This window comes from Nyctereutes procyonoides, unplaced genomic scaffold, assembly GCF_905146905.1.
Source record: "Nyctereutes procyonoides isolate TBG_1078 unplaced genomic scaffold, NYPRO_anot_genome, whole genome shotgun sequence".
In the NCBI taxonomy this organism is placed as follows: domain Eukaryota; kingdom Metazoa; phylum Chordata; class Mammalia; order Carnivora; family Canidae; genus Nyctereutes; species Nyctereutes procyonoides.
Genome location: NW_026575126.1, coordinates 15,944,088 through 15,961,939, shown reverse-complemented (window position 1 = coordinate 15,961,939; position 17,852 = coordinate 15,944,088). Strand labels below are relative to the sequence as shown.

At 36.7% G+C, this 17,852-nt stretch overlaps 1 protein-coding gene across 4 annotated transcripts in view; it reads left to right on the top strand.

Moving 5' to 3' along the window:
• The window catches only part of ODF2L (outer dense fiber of sperm tails 2 like), a 37,030-nt gene extending 29,489 nt beyond the window's left edge, over positions 1-7,541 (top strand). For all 4 annotated transcript variants that reach the window (XM_055341146.1, XM_055341144.1, XM_055341147.1 and 1 more), the window contains 4 exons: positions 69-154; positions 237-399; positions 3,723-3,848; positions 7,024-7,541. In XM_055341146.1, the coding sequence (XP_055197121.1) occupies positions 69-154; positions 237-399; positions 3,723-3,848; positions 7,024-7,152 (504 nt within the window). In that variant the 3' untranslated portion in view covers positions 7,153-7,541. The remainder of the gene's footprint in view (positions 1-68; positions 155-236; positions 400-3,722; positions 3,849-7,023) is intronic.
• The last annotated feature ends 10,311 nt before the right edge of the window (positions 7,542-17,852 follow it).

The following is a 17,852-nucleotide window of genomic DNA, read 5'->3' as shown; positions in this document are numbered from 1 at the left end:
TACATAGATTTCTTTGGAAGTTGATTATAAAGGAAATAACCAAGAAAACTTTACTTTTCCCCTTTTAGGTTGATGCAAATCATAATCTTCTGAGAAAGCTTTCTCTGGAAGAGGAAAATTATCTTATTCAGTTGAAGTGTGAAAACCTTAAACAGTAAGTATTAAATTGACTTAAAATTGGTGTTACATTTTTCTCTACGCACTATAATTTTAAAATATATGTTTTCTGTAAAAAGAAAATTAGAACAGATGGATGCGGAAAATAAAGAGCTTGAAAAGAAGCTGGCAAACCAAGAAGAATGTATTAAGCATAGCAATCTTAAGTTTAAAGAGAAATCTGCAGAATATACAGCATTGGCCAGACAGCTGGAAGCTGCTTTAGAAGAAGGAAGACAAAAGGTACAGATGGCCTTTATTTAGAAACTTTTTAATTAGTTTACCAAAGAGTCGTCTTTTTAAACAGACAATATCTCATCTTACCAAACCTACAGTTATTGTTTTTATCCTGATGACAGGGTGAAGAGAGCAATTACATTTTTGTTTTTTTAACTACTTTTCCCTTTTGGAGCTAAACATCTGTATTACTGGTACTGTTACTTAACTAGGTAAATGATGATGTGGCAGGGTAAAAGGCAGAAATGGAAAACATGAAGGAGATCCCCCTCCTTCTTTTTGTTTTTTAGTTTTTTCAAATAAAACCAAAGCAATTATGCAAATTAGTAAACATTTTGGTTTTAGTCAGGACCTAGTGAGCTGTGGAGCTCAACTCCCTTTTCTTTTGGCCAATGTTTTTACATGAATACATGCAAGAATTAAATTCCAGTTAATCCATTTTGCTAGCCTTTAATAAACATCTCACTGAGTGTCAGGCACGCTTCTAGTATTTGAGATGCAAAGATAATTAAGACCTAGTTAGTTCACAAGCTGCTCAGCAGTTTCCCTGGTGTTATCAGAAACCTGCGTGCAGAGGGCAGGGAGAGACTGTAGCAAGAGGCAGACCACTCCAGGTTGAAAGGAGACAGGTTTAATAAGCAAGGGAACATGAGGGTTGTCTTGGATGACCATAAGATGAGTAGATTTCTACACCCACTTGACAGAATCTTAAAAGTTTGTGTACAGGCCCTTAACTAGGTTCAGTCATATACCCAGTCCAAATAGCTTCAACACCCCATTCCTTTCTCAAGGCTCCTTACTTGGAGCGGCTTCTGAGAACCGAGGAGGAAAGCAGAACACATACCTATCTCAAGGACAGGGGAGAAGGTGGGGAACTTCTAGTTGCCCAGGTCCAGCTCGTGGGTCACCCGGAGGTCATGTCTTTTTATAACTTCTTCCAAATACCTGGCTTCAGTTCTCAGGACACTCATAGTCCAGTGGGAAGATAATATGTGAACAGACAAATGTCATCCAGCATGTAGGTGCCATAACAGAGGGAGTGTACAAGGTATACCGGAGGACATCGTTAGTTTAATGTGGGGGTGATAGGAAAGGATTCAGGAAAAGTCTTAAAGAAGAGGTAAATTTATCAAATGACTTGAAAATGTAATCTTAAAAGGACTTAAGATGGGCTTTGGAGTCCAGCAGGAACTAGATTTGAATTCTGCCTCTGACACATTACACCCTGACCCAGAGTGAATCCCTCCCTCCCTCCCTCCCTCCCTTCCTTCCTTCCTTCCTTCCTTCCTTCCTTCCTTCCTTCCTTCCTTCCTTCCTTCTTTCTTTCTTTCTTTCTTTCTTTCTTTTCTTTCTTTCTTTCTTTTCAAAGATTTTATTTATTGAGACAACAGAGAGAGAGAGAGAGAGGCAGAGACACAGGCAGAAGGAGAAGTAGGCTCCATGCAGAGAGCCTGATGTGGGACTCGATCCAGGGTCTCCAGGATCACGCCCCAGGCTGCAGGCGGCGCTAAATTGCTGCTCCACCGGGGCTGCCCTGAATAACTTCTTTCAACTTTAGTTCCTTTATTGGTGAAATGAGGATAATGAATTTCTTCATCAGATTGAATGATGCTAAAAAGAGATTGTCTCTACCATGATGACTCTCAGATATATATCTCTGCCCCAGACTTTTCTCTCCCCTGAAATCTAGACTCAGATATTCTGCTACTTATTTGACATCTCCATTGTTAATAGGCATCTCAGACTTAACATGTCTAATACCAAGTTCTGAATCTTTCCTTCTAAACTGTCTTCCACACATGTCTTTCTCAAGCCTGTTAATGGCAATTCCACATAGATAAAATCTGATATCCCGACAGTCCTAGTGGCGCAGCAGTTTAGCGCCGCCTTCAGCCCAGGGCATGATCCTAGAGACCCGGGATTGAGTCCCATGTCAGTCTCCCCACGTGGAGCCTGCTTCTCCTTCTGCCTGTGTCTCTGCCCCTGCCCCCGCCCCTCGGTCTCTCATGAATTAATAAATAAAATCTTAAAAAAAAATCTGATATCCCTGAAGTGTAGCTCTTATATCACTGGTGTCATATATATATATATATATATATATATATATATATATATATACACACACATATGTATATTTTGATATTTTTTGACATATATATAAACATAATATACTTTGATTTTTTTTTAACTCTGAGAAACCAATTTAAATTGACTTTGAAACATACATCATTGAATAAAAGCTAAATAGTAGAATGTATTGCTAATGATAGAAATGTAATCTGGATTTCTCAGCCCCATCAACCTTTGAGAGGAAAATAAATGGTTTTATCCTGGGTTCAGCCTAAGTGGACTTCAGAAATGCTAGGTGTTCTCAGATTCCTTCTCAGAAGTGTTCAGAATTCCCAGAAATGTGATTGCCTTCTTCTGTCTCTCCTGCTGCACTGAAATGTGGGCTGTCTCTGTCTCTAGTTCTTGCCAGGTGAGGAGTACCATCATTGCCTTATCACCATTGTCCATTCTGAGGACATCGTCAAGGGCTCTTTCTCCTACAGCTTCCGATCCTGCCAGCATCCCTTATACACAACTGCCCTTGGAATTTGTGCAAAAGAAATCTTTGTAGATTACTTTATAGTAACTCAGAACTGAGTTTATAGGAGTGTGGTTAGAGGACAGTCCTTCCCACTAGCTCCTTGCTCCTGAACTAGTCCTTGCCTCAACACTTACCCTTGTGGCTCCAACACAACATTCTTACAAATAGGTTCCCATGTATTTGAATTGTTGGATGAACATAGCTAAACTAGACTTTCTGCTAGAATACGCAATCATAGAAATAAGAAAACTCAAATTCAGATCACTTTGGAAGTGAATGAATGAAAAAGCCATCTCCTTTGTGTATGTGAGTGAAGTGTATATGTCCCCTACCCTGCCTAATCTCATCCATCCAGTCTATAGTCAGCACTGAATGAGAACTTTCTGTGTACCACCACGGTCTGGACATCATGGTGAATATAAATACAGTAAAACATGCCCACTGGTCTCAGTAGCTTATGAAAATATATTATTGGGCAAAACACCTACCTAAGTCACAGAGCAGTGCAAATATGTATACGTCTTCCATCTCAAACTAATTTTGCAGATACTTATACTGCAAAGAGAAGTAAACATATGTTTTTGCTCTATGTGTTTCCTGAAGATAGAACATCATTAAACATCTTGTAATTAAAGTATCTGTTCAGAGAAAGAGGTACAGTTATAACTATGTCAAGGTTTTAGATCACACTTTTAAAAAAGCATATTTAGTTATTTTACTCTTTTAATGAAAATTACAGGTTTCTGAAGAAATAGAGAAAATGTCATCTAGAGAGAGGGCTTTACAGATCAAAATATTAGATCTGGAAACTGAGCTTAGAAAGAAAAGTGAAGAACAAAATCAACTTGTTTGCAAAATAAACAGTGTAAGTATTAGTATGACTTAATGTATTTTCATAAAAAATAAATTAGCATTTAACATTCTTACCATGTAGTTGACTTAAAGTATGAAGTGAAGGGAATCAGGACTCTTGCTTTTCTGGTAATATTAAGGATAACAAATAATCTAAGCTATGAAAATTTAAAATGTCATGGTTATGCCAAAGAATTATTACTGTGCATCCTTGGTAGCTCCTAGCACATTTCCCCAAAGCCTCGTCTGGCCCTTTCCTGCATATTACTTTCACACGACAGCTGCTTAATGAAAGTTACAGATATAATCTACTCAGGAATTTCTGGTATGAATTTTTCATTTTTTAAGATACACAATTTAAACTCTTATGAATTAGATTTTGATATCTGTCTTGAGTAATGAATATTATACTTTAGAAAGTGATGAGTTTGTATTAAGTAAATATTCAGTGTTGTTATATCTGCATATAAGATAGGTGCTGTGGGCCACTCAGCCATGAAATGAAAATCCTAAATTGGCTGTGTTTAATTAATCTTCTGATGTCTCTTCCTAAATATTCATGAAAATCGTCAATTGGCATAAGATTCTACAGAAGCTAGCACTAGTCGTGACTAAATTACTTCAAAACTGTATACTTGATGACATAGAAAATGATGATAGTTTATCTTTTCTGGGAGCCGGAGACACCATAGAAACTGTTTTTTTCATTCCCAAATGTATAAAAAGTTAAAAACGTGAAAGGTTCAGAAGTTAGATTATTTTTGGCATGCAGTATTAGTTTAATTTTATCGCCATCAAAATTTCCATGGCAACTTCATCAGAACAAAGATTTCTCACTTTTAATTTGACATGGATCTTCCCTTTATTCTCTCTTTTATTTATATATTTTTATTTTTTTTTCACCATCAGAGTTTCTGATACTGTAAAATATGTGTAATTAAAGCTTCTGAAAAAATAAGTACTTACATGAGTTGGGTTTCTCTATAATAGTCCCAATGCTTGGTTAAAGCTACCAAAATAAATAAGTTTAAGGTGTGATGTTCTAGGGCACCTGGATGTCTCAGTTGGTTAAGTGTCTGCCTTCAGCGCAGGTCATGATCCCAGGGTCTTAGGATCCAGCCCTGTGGTGGACTCCCTGTTCAGCGGGGATTCTGCCCCTCCCTCTCCCTCTGCCTGCCACTCCCCCTGCTTGGGCTCTCTTGCGCGCTCTCTCTCTCTCTCTCTCTCTCTCTCTCAAATAAATAAATAAATAAAATCTTAGGGGCACCTGAATGGCTCCATGGTTGAGCATCAGCCTTTTGGTTAGGTTGTGATCCCTGGGTCCTGGGATCGAGTCCCCTCTCAGGCTCCCTGCATGGAGGCTGCTTCTCCCTATGTCTCTGCTCTCCCTCTGTGTCTCTCATGAATAAATAAATAAAATCTTAGATAGATAGATAGATAGATAGATAGATAGATAGATAGATAGATAATAGATAAATAGATAGATAAAATCTTTAAAAAAAATATTGGGGCACCTGTTTGCCTCAGTGGTTGAGGGGTCTGCCTTTGGCTCAGGTTATGATCCCAGGATCCTGGGATAGAGTCCTGCATCAGGCTCCCTGCAGGGAGCCTGCCTCTCCCTCTGCCTGTGTGTCTGCCTCTCTCTCTGTGTCTCTCATGAATAAATAATTAAGTAATCGTTAAAAATAAAATTAAGATGTAATGTTCTATTAAACCTGATAATTTTTACAGTAGTAAAAATTGAGAATTATAAGCACAGATTTCGATATTGCTGAAAAATGAGTCTATGTGTTCTGTCCCTTCCAGGGGACAGTTCCGTGGGCAGGTCCGTATTTATTTTGTATACATATCTTAGCTCCAATTGAATTGTAAGCGCCCTGAGAGCAGGTCTCATAGCTGATTATATCCCAGTGTCTTCCTCAGCACCCTGACCACACAAGCAGGCTTCTTCACAGTTTCTGTTCAAGTGCTTCAGCTGGGGCAGAGTGAATGCACAGACGGAAGCATGGCCTCACTCCCTTAATCCAGGCCGACCTGCCTAAAGCCTGAAATGTCTTTGGAGTCTAACATATTATCCTGAAATCTATGAACATTTTATATTCTACCCTACAATATAAGTGTGTTCTTAGGAATATTTTTCTCTCCAAACTGTTGAGTAAAATGGATGTTCCACAAAGATTCACTATATTCATTCTGTAACTTCCTGTAGCCAGCCTAGCACATTGCTTCATACCACTCCACTGCCCCCAAGGGGCATCACTCAGTTTCAGAAGTAATCAGGTATATACCTGATAGGAAGGAAATAAAAGATTTCTCATTTTAAAGTGCCTGCATTTCAATTGGAAGCTAAATGATAACGGCAGGCTGTCTATCTGTCTGAAGTATTTTCAGTGAATAGACCTACTTGAGAATTTATTTGCAACTGAGTATTTTTAAAGAATATTATTGGGCTTTTAATTTTTCCCTCAAACAAAGAATATAATTTTTATTTTTATCTTTTTAAAGATTTTATTTATTTATGATGAGAGACACACAGAGAGAGGCAGAGACACAGAGGGAGAAGCAGGCTCCAAGCAGGGAGCCCAACGTGGGACTCGATCCTGGGACTCCAGGATCATGCCCTGGGCCGGAAGGCATACGCTTAACCACTGAGCCACCCAGGCGTCTCAAGAATATAATTTTTAGAGTTCTTTTTATTTTTAAAGGATTCTAAAAACAAAATGTCCATATTATCAAAACTAGAATTCTAAAAAAAAAAAAAAACTAGAATTCTGACACTTCTTAAGGCAGCAAAAATCTTATGGTATGAAATATGATTTCTTAGGCAGAGGAAATGGCAAAAACTAGTATTAAAATAGGTCATGTTAAATGTAATGAAAAATAATTATGGCAGTTTTAAATAAAATCTGTTATGTTAATCATGTTAAATATGTAATTATATGGGGTTGACTGTGTATTACAACAAACTATATCACAGTAGAGATCAACCAGGTATGTACTTTAGTTATGCTGGATTTTAAAGACAAATGAACTCTAAGGTAAGTTGTTAATGCATATATCAGATGTTAAATTTCTTTCTCTTAAAAAACTAAAAGTCATGTACTTAATTGTATACATGAATTTTACATTATGACTACCCTTTGATATGAATGTCATTATTGATTATCTTTATTTCTTTTCTTATTTAGAAAGCACAACAGCAGGAAGTATGTTTGAAGGAAATACAACATAGTCTTGAAAAGTCGGAGAATCAAAATGAGAGTATTAAGAATTATTTACAGTTTCTTAAAACTTCTTATGTAACAATGTTTGGATAAATTGTCAGATTTATTTTCTATAAGCAAAAAGATTTTACTCTAAGTCTAAAACATGATTAGGTACAAAAATAATAATAAATATACTTTAATTTATGGGTGGTAGTAGATTTATGTAGAGTTCTTAAATACAATTTATCCAATTGCAACTTTAAAATAAGATACAGATGTTAGTATTCCTGTTTGCTAGGTAATTTCCACTTAGCTCTGGTTTAATACTTATTTAAATTATATTGATTTTTAGAATGGTTTTCACACACACAGAAGCCAGAATCATTTTTTTGTTACTGTCTGTAACCACCATTCAAGTGAATTTGTAATAAATCTAGGCCAGTTATGAGCCAAATACATGATTTTGAATAACATATATAATTTGTTTTACTTTGTAAAAAAAAATAATATATATATATAATATATATATATAAAATCAAATATTCTGGATACTAATTTTTAATAATGGTATAATTACATACTTTCTAAAGATACCAAATGTCAAATTAATATGGTTTAAAGTATGATGCCATTCTAATTTCTATGAGGCTTTTAATAATAGAGTTTTAAATCATAGCTATTAAATGCCAACTGATGGTGACAGATGGAAACACGTTGGTGTACACTGTTTCTTTATAAAGAATGGGCATTTGGTCTCTCCTATAAATTCATAGTCTCTTTCTATTTCATTTTTTATTGGTAATTGTCTTAAATTATTATCAGGATGGTCATTCTAAATCCCCTGAGTTAACTAAAAGATTAAAGGCAAACATCTTCTCCCACCCCTTTCCATAGCCAACTCGCTTGGGATGATCAAAATAAGCACTTTTAATATCAAGTTTTAGGATAAGGTGCTTACTATTGCAGTGACATAGAAGAGATACCAAGAACTTACTCCTCCTAGTCTCCTACCCAGTGTGCCAAGGCAGCATACTCTAAAAGGGGATTGATGTGTCAACAAGGAAATCAGGTAAGAGTAGCTCCTCTCAGACAGTGGCTTGAGAGCTGTTTATTCAAACAGGCTTGGGTCTCAAAAGATCATTCAGAGAAGCAAATTGTGAGCTAGTAGTCCAACCTCTGAACAGAGCTGTCTCCCCAAGATGTTTTATCCTCTTCTCTGATCAGAAATTGGAACTTGCTTTTTACTATGGCACATAGCTGACCCTTGTGGTCCTTTCTTCACCTTCTAAGGCAAACAGAACTTTAAGAAATACTGAAATGGGGGACACCTGGGTGGTTCAGCACTTAAGCATCTTAACACTCTCTGCCTTAGGCTCAGGTCATGATCCCGGGGTTCTGGGATCAAGTCCCACATCAGGCTCTCTTAGAGGAGTCTGCTTCTCCCTCTGCCTATATCTCTGCCTTCTCTGTGTCTCTCATGAATAAATAAATAAAATATTTAAAAAAAATACTGAGATGAAATGAAACTAAGGTTCTTGAATATTGCTCACCAGACTGTGAGCTCTTGAAGGGCAGAACTGTATCTTATTCATATTTCTATTCCAGCCACTATGCAATAGCTGATCCGTAGTAGATGCTCAGTGGATAGATGGATGGATGTTGAAAGAGAAAGGTATTCATATTTCCTGTTTTACATATAAAAAATGTAAGCATAGAAGGAATAACTACCATAGCTATGGTATAAAACTCTAAAATCTTAAAGTTGGCATTTAAGCTCAACTTTTCGGATTCTAAAATTAAAGTTCTATGTACAGTGCTGTTTTCCTGTAAGCAGTGGTGGCAACAGCAGCATTGCTTTTATTTACTAAGGACTTGCTATGTGCCAAAGCTCCCAATGTGGCACATGTACTAACTCATTTAATCTTTGCACTTAATGAGATAGCCGCGATTAATTCCATTTATTTTTCAGGAAACCAAAACACAGAAAAGGTTTCTTACCCATGGTTACAGAGCTAGTAAGTGGCAGGCATCCAGAGTCTCTGCTCTTGTCTATGACCATACCACCTTCATATATATTTCATAAATAAAGGTAAAGGCTTCTTGTAACAATCATGCATCTACCTCCCTTATGAATATTTTCTTTTTGTTATACTTCTAATTTTTACCTAGGTAGTTTAGTACCTGCAGTGTTTCACATGGTCTGTGGAAGGAAATGACTACTGTAGAGTCCCTGAGGTTGAACTCAGATACTAGTGACAAAGGACAAGAGGAAATGTGCCAGACCCTAGGAGAACTGCAGCATGAAGTACAGACATTGGACTCTTTTGGTGTGTGAACCAAATTCAGCATTCAGGAGGCCCCGTGTCAGTGCCCTGGTGTCCCTAAGCAGTGTCTCTACTGCCAACTGTCCACCATCCCAGAAAGCCTTTGTCCCATGGTGCCAACAACCTGGCAGGGTTTTCTCTTTATCCCTGATATTCAGGGCCTCGAGACTTTCTTGAGTCCTAAAAGGTTTTTTCCATTATTTATGCAATTATTACCTCTCCACATGTTCTTCTCCTCCTATTTGTTTTGTCTCCTGGATATGCTCTCCACACAACTTGCCTTTTCCCTCAGGGTCTATCACAGGGTATCTTGTGAGATATTTTCACCTGATTTTTCTGACCACTAGTGTGGTTCTCAAAGGCAGCCATTCTCTTTCTGTTTGATATTGAATTTCTAATTAAGAAATCATGTTTTTTAGTTCCTGAAAGCATTGGGTTTTGGTTTTTTTTTGTTTGTAGTGCTGTAATTCCATTATATTTTCATTAAAATTCTCATCTGTTTCTTCCATTGGTTCTACTACAGTAGGAATCTCCAGTTTCCCTTCTGTTAGCCATCTTTCTTTCCAAATCCCATGTGAGTTTTAGTTTTCTTTGCTCCTCATGGTTGTGGTTCTCTCAGTACCTGCCAGCAGTCTGCCCTGCACATTTCTTGGGCAGTAGCGAGCCAGGTGGTGAAAGGCGGATGGCTTTAGTTCTCACGACCTGAGACCTGCTACCCACAGCTATAGGGCTGTGAAAAACCTTCCTGCTCCCAACGTTTTCAGTCACGAGCATTGGTTCCTCTCTACTACCAAGACTGGAAGTACTTTCACTCCACTTGAACGCCATTTCAAGGTGTCCTGGAGTCAGCAAGATGTTGCAGCAAACCACAAGTGAAGGTCCCCTGTGAAGGGGAACCTAGAATAATGCTTGTAATGCAACCTAATGCAACTTAATGAATTCAATCTGTATCTCCTGGCTTGAGATTTGTTCATGATTTTTATTTTTACAAAAATTTTATTGTAACCTTCTGAGTCACAGAATTATGTATTCAGTATGATTCACCTTTTGTAATCAAACCAAGCGTCTCTTTGTGAATAAGTTCATATATGTTGGCATAAGCATGGAAAAAGGTGTTGAGAAGCCTACATACCTTGGTGTAGGGATAGAGGAAATAGTAATTATTCCACTTATTCCAATGAGATCATATTACTTTCAATTATTTGCTAACCGGATAAAAAAAATTTAGAGGTTGGATGGTAGACATGTTAGGGAGTGGAAGGAATGAAGGAGGTTATGGTCTGACACTGAAATATTGGAAACATTAAATTGGATTTTCACAGGTGCAATAGTGTGGGACAAGGAAAAAGTGAGAAGTCTGGTTGAGGTGTAGTGGAGGTCACTGGAACACAGGATGCCGTGTAACTGAGAAGGCACGGATGTTAAAGCCATCTATCATGTCAGGAATTGGGGTAGAGGTGAAGGGCAAGCATCCTGGGTAAACATGGGCAGGTGAGCAGGTCGCTGTGCTACAGAATCAAAGTACTCTACTACTTGTTTCTGATTGCATTTAGAATAAAATCCAGAGTCTTCAATGTGACCCTTATGGCCTTGCATGTTCTGGCCCTCATGTCCATGGCCTCAAGGCTCTGCCCACTTCCTCACTCCTACCACTTTCTCCTTACTCATCTTACCCACCGTGCCCAGTTGCACTTGCTTTCCCTGAAAACTGAATTCATGCCTTCCTTCCTTTTGAAATACTCTTTCCCTCACTTTGGCCTCACTGGATCCTCCTCATTCACATAGCTTCCTACTCTTTCCGAATTGGCAATTTTTTACTTGTGTGATTGCATCACATCTGTTTCCCTAGATTTTAACAGTGGGATTTACTGTCCGGTAGCCTGCATCTAACACAGTGCCTGGTACGTAGCCACTAAGCATGTATTTGTTGGATGGATAGGTAGATGGAGGGATGGCAATGCTGCCATTAGTTCTGAGCTTCAAAGTAGAGCAAGGGGAGTTGCCAGGAAAGGTAGGGAAGTTACACAGTCTGGAAGAATGAGTAGCTCTCTCTCTTGCCATCTGCAGGGGAAGCCGTTTTGTGGGTGAGGTGGCAGGTTTCCTTTCAGGCAGAGGTAGAGTCGGAAGAGACTCAGGGTACAGGAGACCTTATTTATCATCAGATGTGTGTCGCAGAGGCTACAGTGGAAAATGGGAGGGACTCGGCATTGGGAGGGAGTCAGGAAAAGTGGAATGGGTTGCTTCAGGTAGTTTTAAGAGGAATTTCTTTTTTTCTTAAGATTAATAAAAATCCCATCTGGTGTCTTCTTTTCTTCTGATACTACTCTGTTGGGAATGTTGCTTACGTCCCAAGTATAATGTTAGTGTTTTTTATTTAATGTTACAATCAGTTGCAATACTTTCCAATAACACTTCCATGAGAGAAAAAAATATTAAAAATAACTTCTTTCCTTAAAATTTAAGATTTCCTTAAGATTGTAAAGTTTAGGTACATTAAAAAAAAAGTATCTTGCTTGTTCTTTCTTTGGCATGGCTTCAGGGTGGGGTTAGAGGGAAGGAGAACTGTTAGGAGCCCTCTACGTTGTTTGTTGTTACTTGATGAAGTTAATATTGACAACAGACTAAGCTTCAAACCAGGAAAATTAAACCCGTAATTAGCTGTCACACATTATTTTTAATAAACATTTTAATTGTAAACTGTGACCACTTTTGCAAGCTTACATAAGTTTATTTTTTGCAACTTCTTTGTAAAATAGATCTCTTTCCTATCATTTAAAAAAACACAATTTTTGAAAGAGAACTGAATAGAGTATTTGAATCTAATATGGTAAGGCATATGTAAATGATCTTTTAAAAATGGCAATTTCATTTTTGTAATTAATGGTAACTAAAACTTCTTGAATGTCATCTAAATACTATCTAAAACTTTTTTATATTTAAAAGATTTTGTTTTTCTTCTCCAGATGAGCATAGTTAATTCTTTAAAACTTCATAAGTTTTCATTTCCATGCCAGAAGTCTAACTTGGGTTTTACTATTTTGAACTTGTCTTATTTGAGAGTTGTATTTTAGCCTTTCTGATAGTGTTCATAAAATTGAAATGAGAAATAAGAATTTTAATTAAATGAGTTGACTCCTATTAAAACACTAAACCTGGGGGTCCCTGGGTGGCTCAGCAGTTTGGTGCCTGCCTTCATTCAGCCCAGAGTGATCCTGGAGTCCCAGGATCAAATCCCACATCCTGCTCACTGCATAGAGCCTGCTTCTCCCTCTGCCTGTGTCTCTGCTTCTCTCTCTCTCTCTGTGTCTCTCATGAATAAATAAATAAAATCTTTAAAAAAAATAAAATAATAAAACACTAAGCGTACCACTTGAAAATCTTTGTATAGACACAAAGATTTATATCTATACGTTTTTTCTGCCTAACATATTAATAAGTCTTACACATTAATAAAATTTGAATGTCCATCAGATAAAATGGCCAAAGGATAAAAACAGGTCAGAAGAATTACCAATGGCTAACAAATAAAAATAAGATGTTCAGATTTAGAGGCACCTGGGTGGCTCAGTTGGTTAGGTGTCTGCTTTTGGTTTAGGTCATAATCCCAGAGCCTTGGGATCAAGCCCCACATCCAGCCCCACATTGAGTTCCTTGCCCAGCAGGGAGCCTGCTTCTCCCACTCCCTTTGCCTGCTGCTCCACCTGCTTGTGCTCTCTCTCTGTCAAGTAAGTTTATAAAATCTTAAAAAAAAAAAAAGCTCAGATTTAGTACTAAAGAAGTGCAAGTGAAAATGAATTTATTTTTCCCTATAGTAATTTTAAAAAGGTAATTCCTAGTTTTCAAAAGAGGTAAAATAAGAATTCTCACACACTACAAATGGGACTTACTGTTCCATTTATCTCTTGATATACAAAAATAATTTAATTATTACTCCACAGTTGGATAGTTGTGTTGTTTTCATGTTTTCTCTATTACAAACTCTTCTGCAATGGCTATCATCATGCATTTAATTATTACTTTAGGATAAATGCTTAGATGTAAATTATAGTATCAAATGCCATAAAAGTTTTCAGGGTTCTTGAAACAGAATTGCTCATACCATTTGCTACAATAATTTTCAACTTAGGCATTTATCCTAAGATAATAATTAGATGCTGGTGGGAACTACTTCTGTTATGCCACTCCATTGTTTAGCTAATGCCTGGCACCTAGTAACAAATCTTGTCATTCAACATTCAAATGAATAGCAGTATGGCCAAGTCATCTCTCAATTTTAATTGTGAATGTAAAGTAGGAATGTGAACGTGCTCTGAAATTTACCAGGAGTTATTAAATTATAAATGTTAGCATTTGTTCATAATTTTAGAAGTGCTATAGCTGGTGTCAATTTAATAAAACCAGAAGCTTTCTATATATCTATTATTTGATATTCATTTGTATTAATTTTTTTTTCAAAATTAAAAAATTAATCTCTACATCCAACATGGGGCTTGAATTCACCAAGATTAACAGTTGCATGCTCTGGGCACTTGGGTGGCTCAGTCGGTTGAGTGTTTGCCTTCAGCTCAGGTTATGATTCCAGGGGCCTGGGATCCAGCCCCAGATAGGGCTCCCTGCTCTGCAGGGGGCCTGCTTCTCCCTCTCCCTCTGCCTGCCACTCCCCCTGCTTGTGCTCTTTCTCTCTGTCAAAAAAAAAAAAAAAAAGGAGTTAAATGCTCTTCCAACTGAGCCAGGCAGGCACCCCCTTTATTAATTTTTTTTATGTTAAAAGTCAAGATAGGTGGTAGTATAAAATGAATTCTGGATATGAATCTTTGTGGGAGATATATAAAATATTTTCTACTTTTCTATTAGTTGTCTTTTTACTTTCTTCATTGTAACTTTTGATGATCAGAGTTCTTAATTTTAATATTGTGTTGGTCACGTTTCTCTAGAGAAACCATTTCCATGGTATGGGCTATATGACCGTTGAACCTGAGAAGTCCCATGCTCTGCTGTCTGCAATCTGGTCTCAGGAAAGCTGTTGGTGTTCATTGGCCTGAAAGCCAATGATATAAATTCTAGTCTGAAGGCCTGAAAGCCAGGAGTACCGAGGGCAGGAGATTGATGTTTCAGCACAAGTAATCATGCAAACCTCCAGTAAATCCTCCCTCTATCTTTTTTGTTCTATTCAGGCCCTCAAAGGATTAGATGATGCCCACCCACATTGGAGGGGGAAATCTGCTTTATTCAGTCTACCAATTCAAATGCTAATCTCTTCCAGAAACACCCTCACAGACCCACGGAGTAATAATCTTTAATCAGATAGTTGAGCATCCCATGATCCTGTCAAACTGACATAAAATTGACTGTCACAAATATAGTCTAGTTTATCAGTTGTTTCCTTTATGGTTAGCATCTTTTGTATCCTATTTCAGAAATCTTTGCCTATTCCAAGCTAATGAAGATGGTGTCTTCCGTTTTCTTCTAAAAGCTTTATTGTTTTGCATTTCATGTTTCAATCTGCAATCCATCTTGATTAGATTTTGCTTATGGTTTGAGCCAGGAGATAAGAATTTTTTTTCATATGGATGTCCATATATCTGACTGACTTGGCAACATTTGTTGAAAATCAAATCCATTTTCCTCTGTACTTCAGTGTCACCTGTGTCATGGCAGATAAAATTAGATGTCATAAATCAGATGTGTGGTTTCTGTTTGAGCTCTCTTCTGTTTTATTGTTCAGTTTTTCTATCTTTGCAACAATACCACTCTTCCCTCCAGCTCTGTTATTCAAGATTACTTTGACCATCTTTGGTCCTTCTTATTTCAATGCAAATTTTAGAGTCAGCTTGTTGATGTCTACCTAAAAAATTAAATGTTGGGGTTTTTTTTTGGGATCCTATTGAACTTCTAGATCTATGTAGATCAATTTGAAAAAGATAACTGGCATCTTTACTATTAGATGAAATATTATATATCCTTCCACTATTTAAAATTTTTAGAAAGATCTCTGTAATGTTTTATAGTTTACAGTTAAATGCCTTGCACATACTTTGTTAGGCCTCAGTGTGATTTTTTTTGAAGATCCTATTGATAGTATTTTTAAAGTTTCATTTTTATACATTTGTTGTGCAGTAATAGAGTTCCTTTTTATATTTTTGCCTTATACTCATATATTGATGAAATTTAATTCTGATAGTTTATATGTTCTTTGGGCTTTTCTTTGCATACAGTCATATCATTTGCAAATAAAGACTAATTTCTTCTAATTTTTATGCCTTTCTCTTATCTCTCTTTTTTTTAGTACACTGGGTAAGACTTCCTATACAATTTTGAATAAGATAATGACAGCAGATACTGTTTTCTTCTTTGAAATCTTAGGGAATAGCTTTCAATAATTCATTATGTATAATGTTTGATGTGGGTTATTGTAGATGTATTATCAGATTAAGAAATGCCTTTCTACTCCTAGTTTGCTAAGAGTTTTTATTATGAATGGATGTTGGATTTTATGAATTGCTATTTAATATATCTTTCAAAATAAGTATATGATTTCCTCTGCTTTTTGGTTAATAGTGTTAATTAGATTAATTGATTTCTAATATTAAATCACCCTTGCACTTCTGAAATAAACTCTATTTGCTCATTCTATATTATCCTTTTTTTTTTTGTTTATTGCTGTATTAAACTAATCTGCTAATATTTTGTTGAGGATTTTTACCTCTACGTTTGCATGAGAGATTGGCCTGTAATTTTTTTTCTTAAAGGCATTCTTGTCAGTTTTAGTTATGGGGGCAGTGTCCTAAGGCAGGAGAGCAATGTTCTCTACCTCCCCAAATGGTATTAAATTTCTGAATAGTGAAGGTATATAAAAATCTCTCCTCATTATTGTATATTTTTCTATTTCTCATTCTGTCAGTTTCAGTTGTGTTTATTTCTCATTTCTTAATTTTTTCCATTTTCCCTGTATCTATTTTGACCTATGTTATTGTATGCATTCAGATTTAGAATTGTTTTCCTGTGGGTTGACCCCTTTTATCATTATTAAATGTCTTTGTTTCTACTAATGCTTTTTGCCTTAAAGGATATCGTCTCATATTAATATAGTTATGCCAGCTTTCATAGTACAATTGACCCTTGAACAACACAAGTTTGGACTTCATGGGTCCGCATCTATTTTTTTTCAATAAATACAGTGTAGTACTGTAGATGTATTTTCTCTTCCTTATGGTTTTCTTAACATTTTCTTTTCTCTAGCTTATTTTATTGTAAGAATATAGTATATAATACATAACACATGTAGCATACAAAATATGAGTTAATTGATTATTTACATTATTGATAAGGCTTCCAGTCAACAGTAAGCTATAGTAGTTAAGTTTTGGGGGAGTCACAAGTTATATGTGATTTTGGACTGCACAGGGGGTCAACACCGTTAACCTATATGTTGTTCAGGGGTCAACTGTATATCTTTTTCCATCCTATTATTCCCAACATTTCTATAGCCTTATATTTTATTCTGTAAGCCACAAAAATACTGTTTGTTTGTTGCCTTTTCAGTTTGACAATCATCTGAATATTTTAGCCTATTTATTATTTAATTTTTAACATACTTTTGGGCTTATTGATTTTTTTCCTGTTTGATCCTTTTTTAAAAAAAAAAAAATTCATGAGAGACACACAGGCAGAGATATAGGCAGAAGGAGAAGCAGGCTCCATGCAGGGAGCCCGATGTGGGACTCGATCCTGGGACTCCAAGATCACGCCCTGAGCCAAAGGCAGATATTCAAGCACTGAGCCACCCAGGTGTCCCTTAATCCATTTTTTTTAACCTTATTATGACATTTTTGTCTTTTTTAAAAGTTTTTATTAGATTCCAGTTAACATACAGTGCAATATTAGTTTCAGTTGTACAACATAGTGATTCAGCACTTCCATACGACACTTGGTGCTTATCACAAGTGCTCTCCTTAATTCCCATCACCTATTTCACCCATCCCCCCCCCCCTTCTGGTAACCATCAGTTTGTTCCCTATAATTAACAGTCTGTTTCTTGGTTTGCCTCCCTTCTTTTTTTCCCCCCTTTGCTCATTTGTTTTGTTTTTTAAATACCACATGTGAGTGAAATCATATGGTATTTATCTTTCTCTAATTGACTTCACTTAGCATTACACTCTCTAGCACCATCTATGTCCTCGCAAATGCCAAGATTCTATCCATGCCATTGCAAATACCAATACTTCATTCTTTTTTATGGCTGAATAATATTCTGATATACACCTCCCCCACACACATTTATTATCCATTCATCAATCAATGGATACTTGGGCTACCTCTATATCTTGACTATTGTAGATAATGCTGCTATACACATCAGGGTGCATGTATCTCTTTGCATTAGTGTTCCTGTATTTGCATAAATACCCAGCAATATGATAGCTGGATCTTAGGGTAGTTCTGTTTTTAACCTCTATACTGGTTCCCGGAGTGGCTACATCAGTTTGC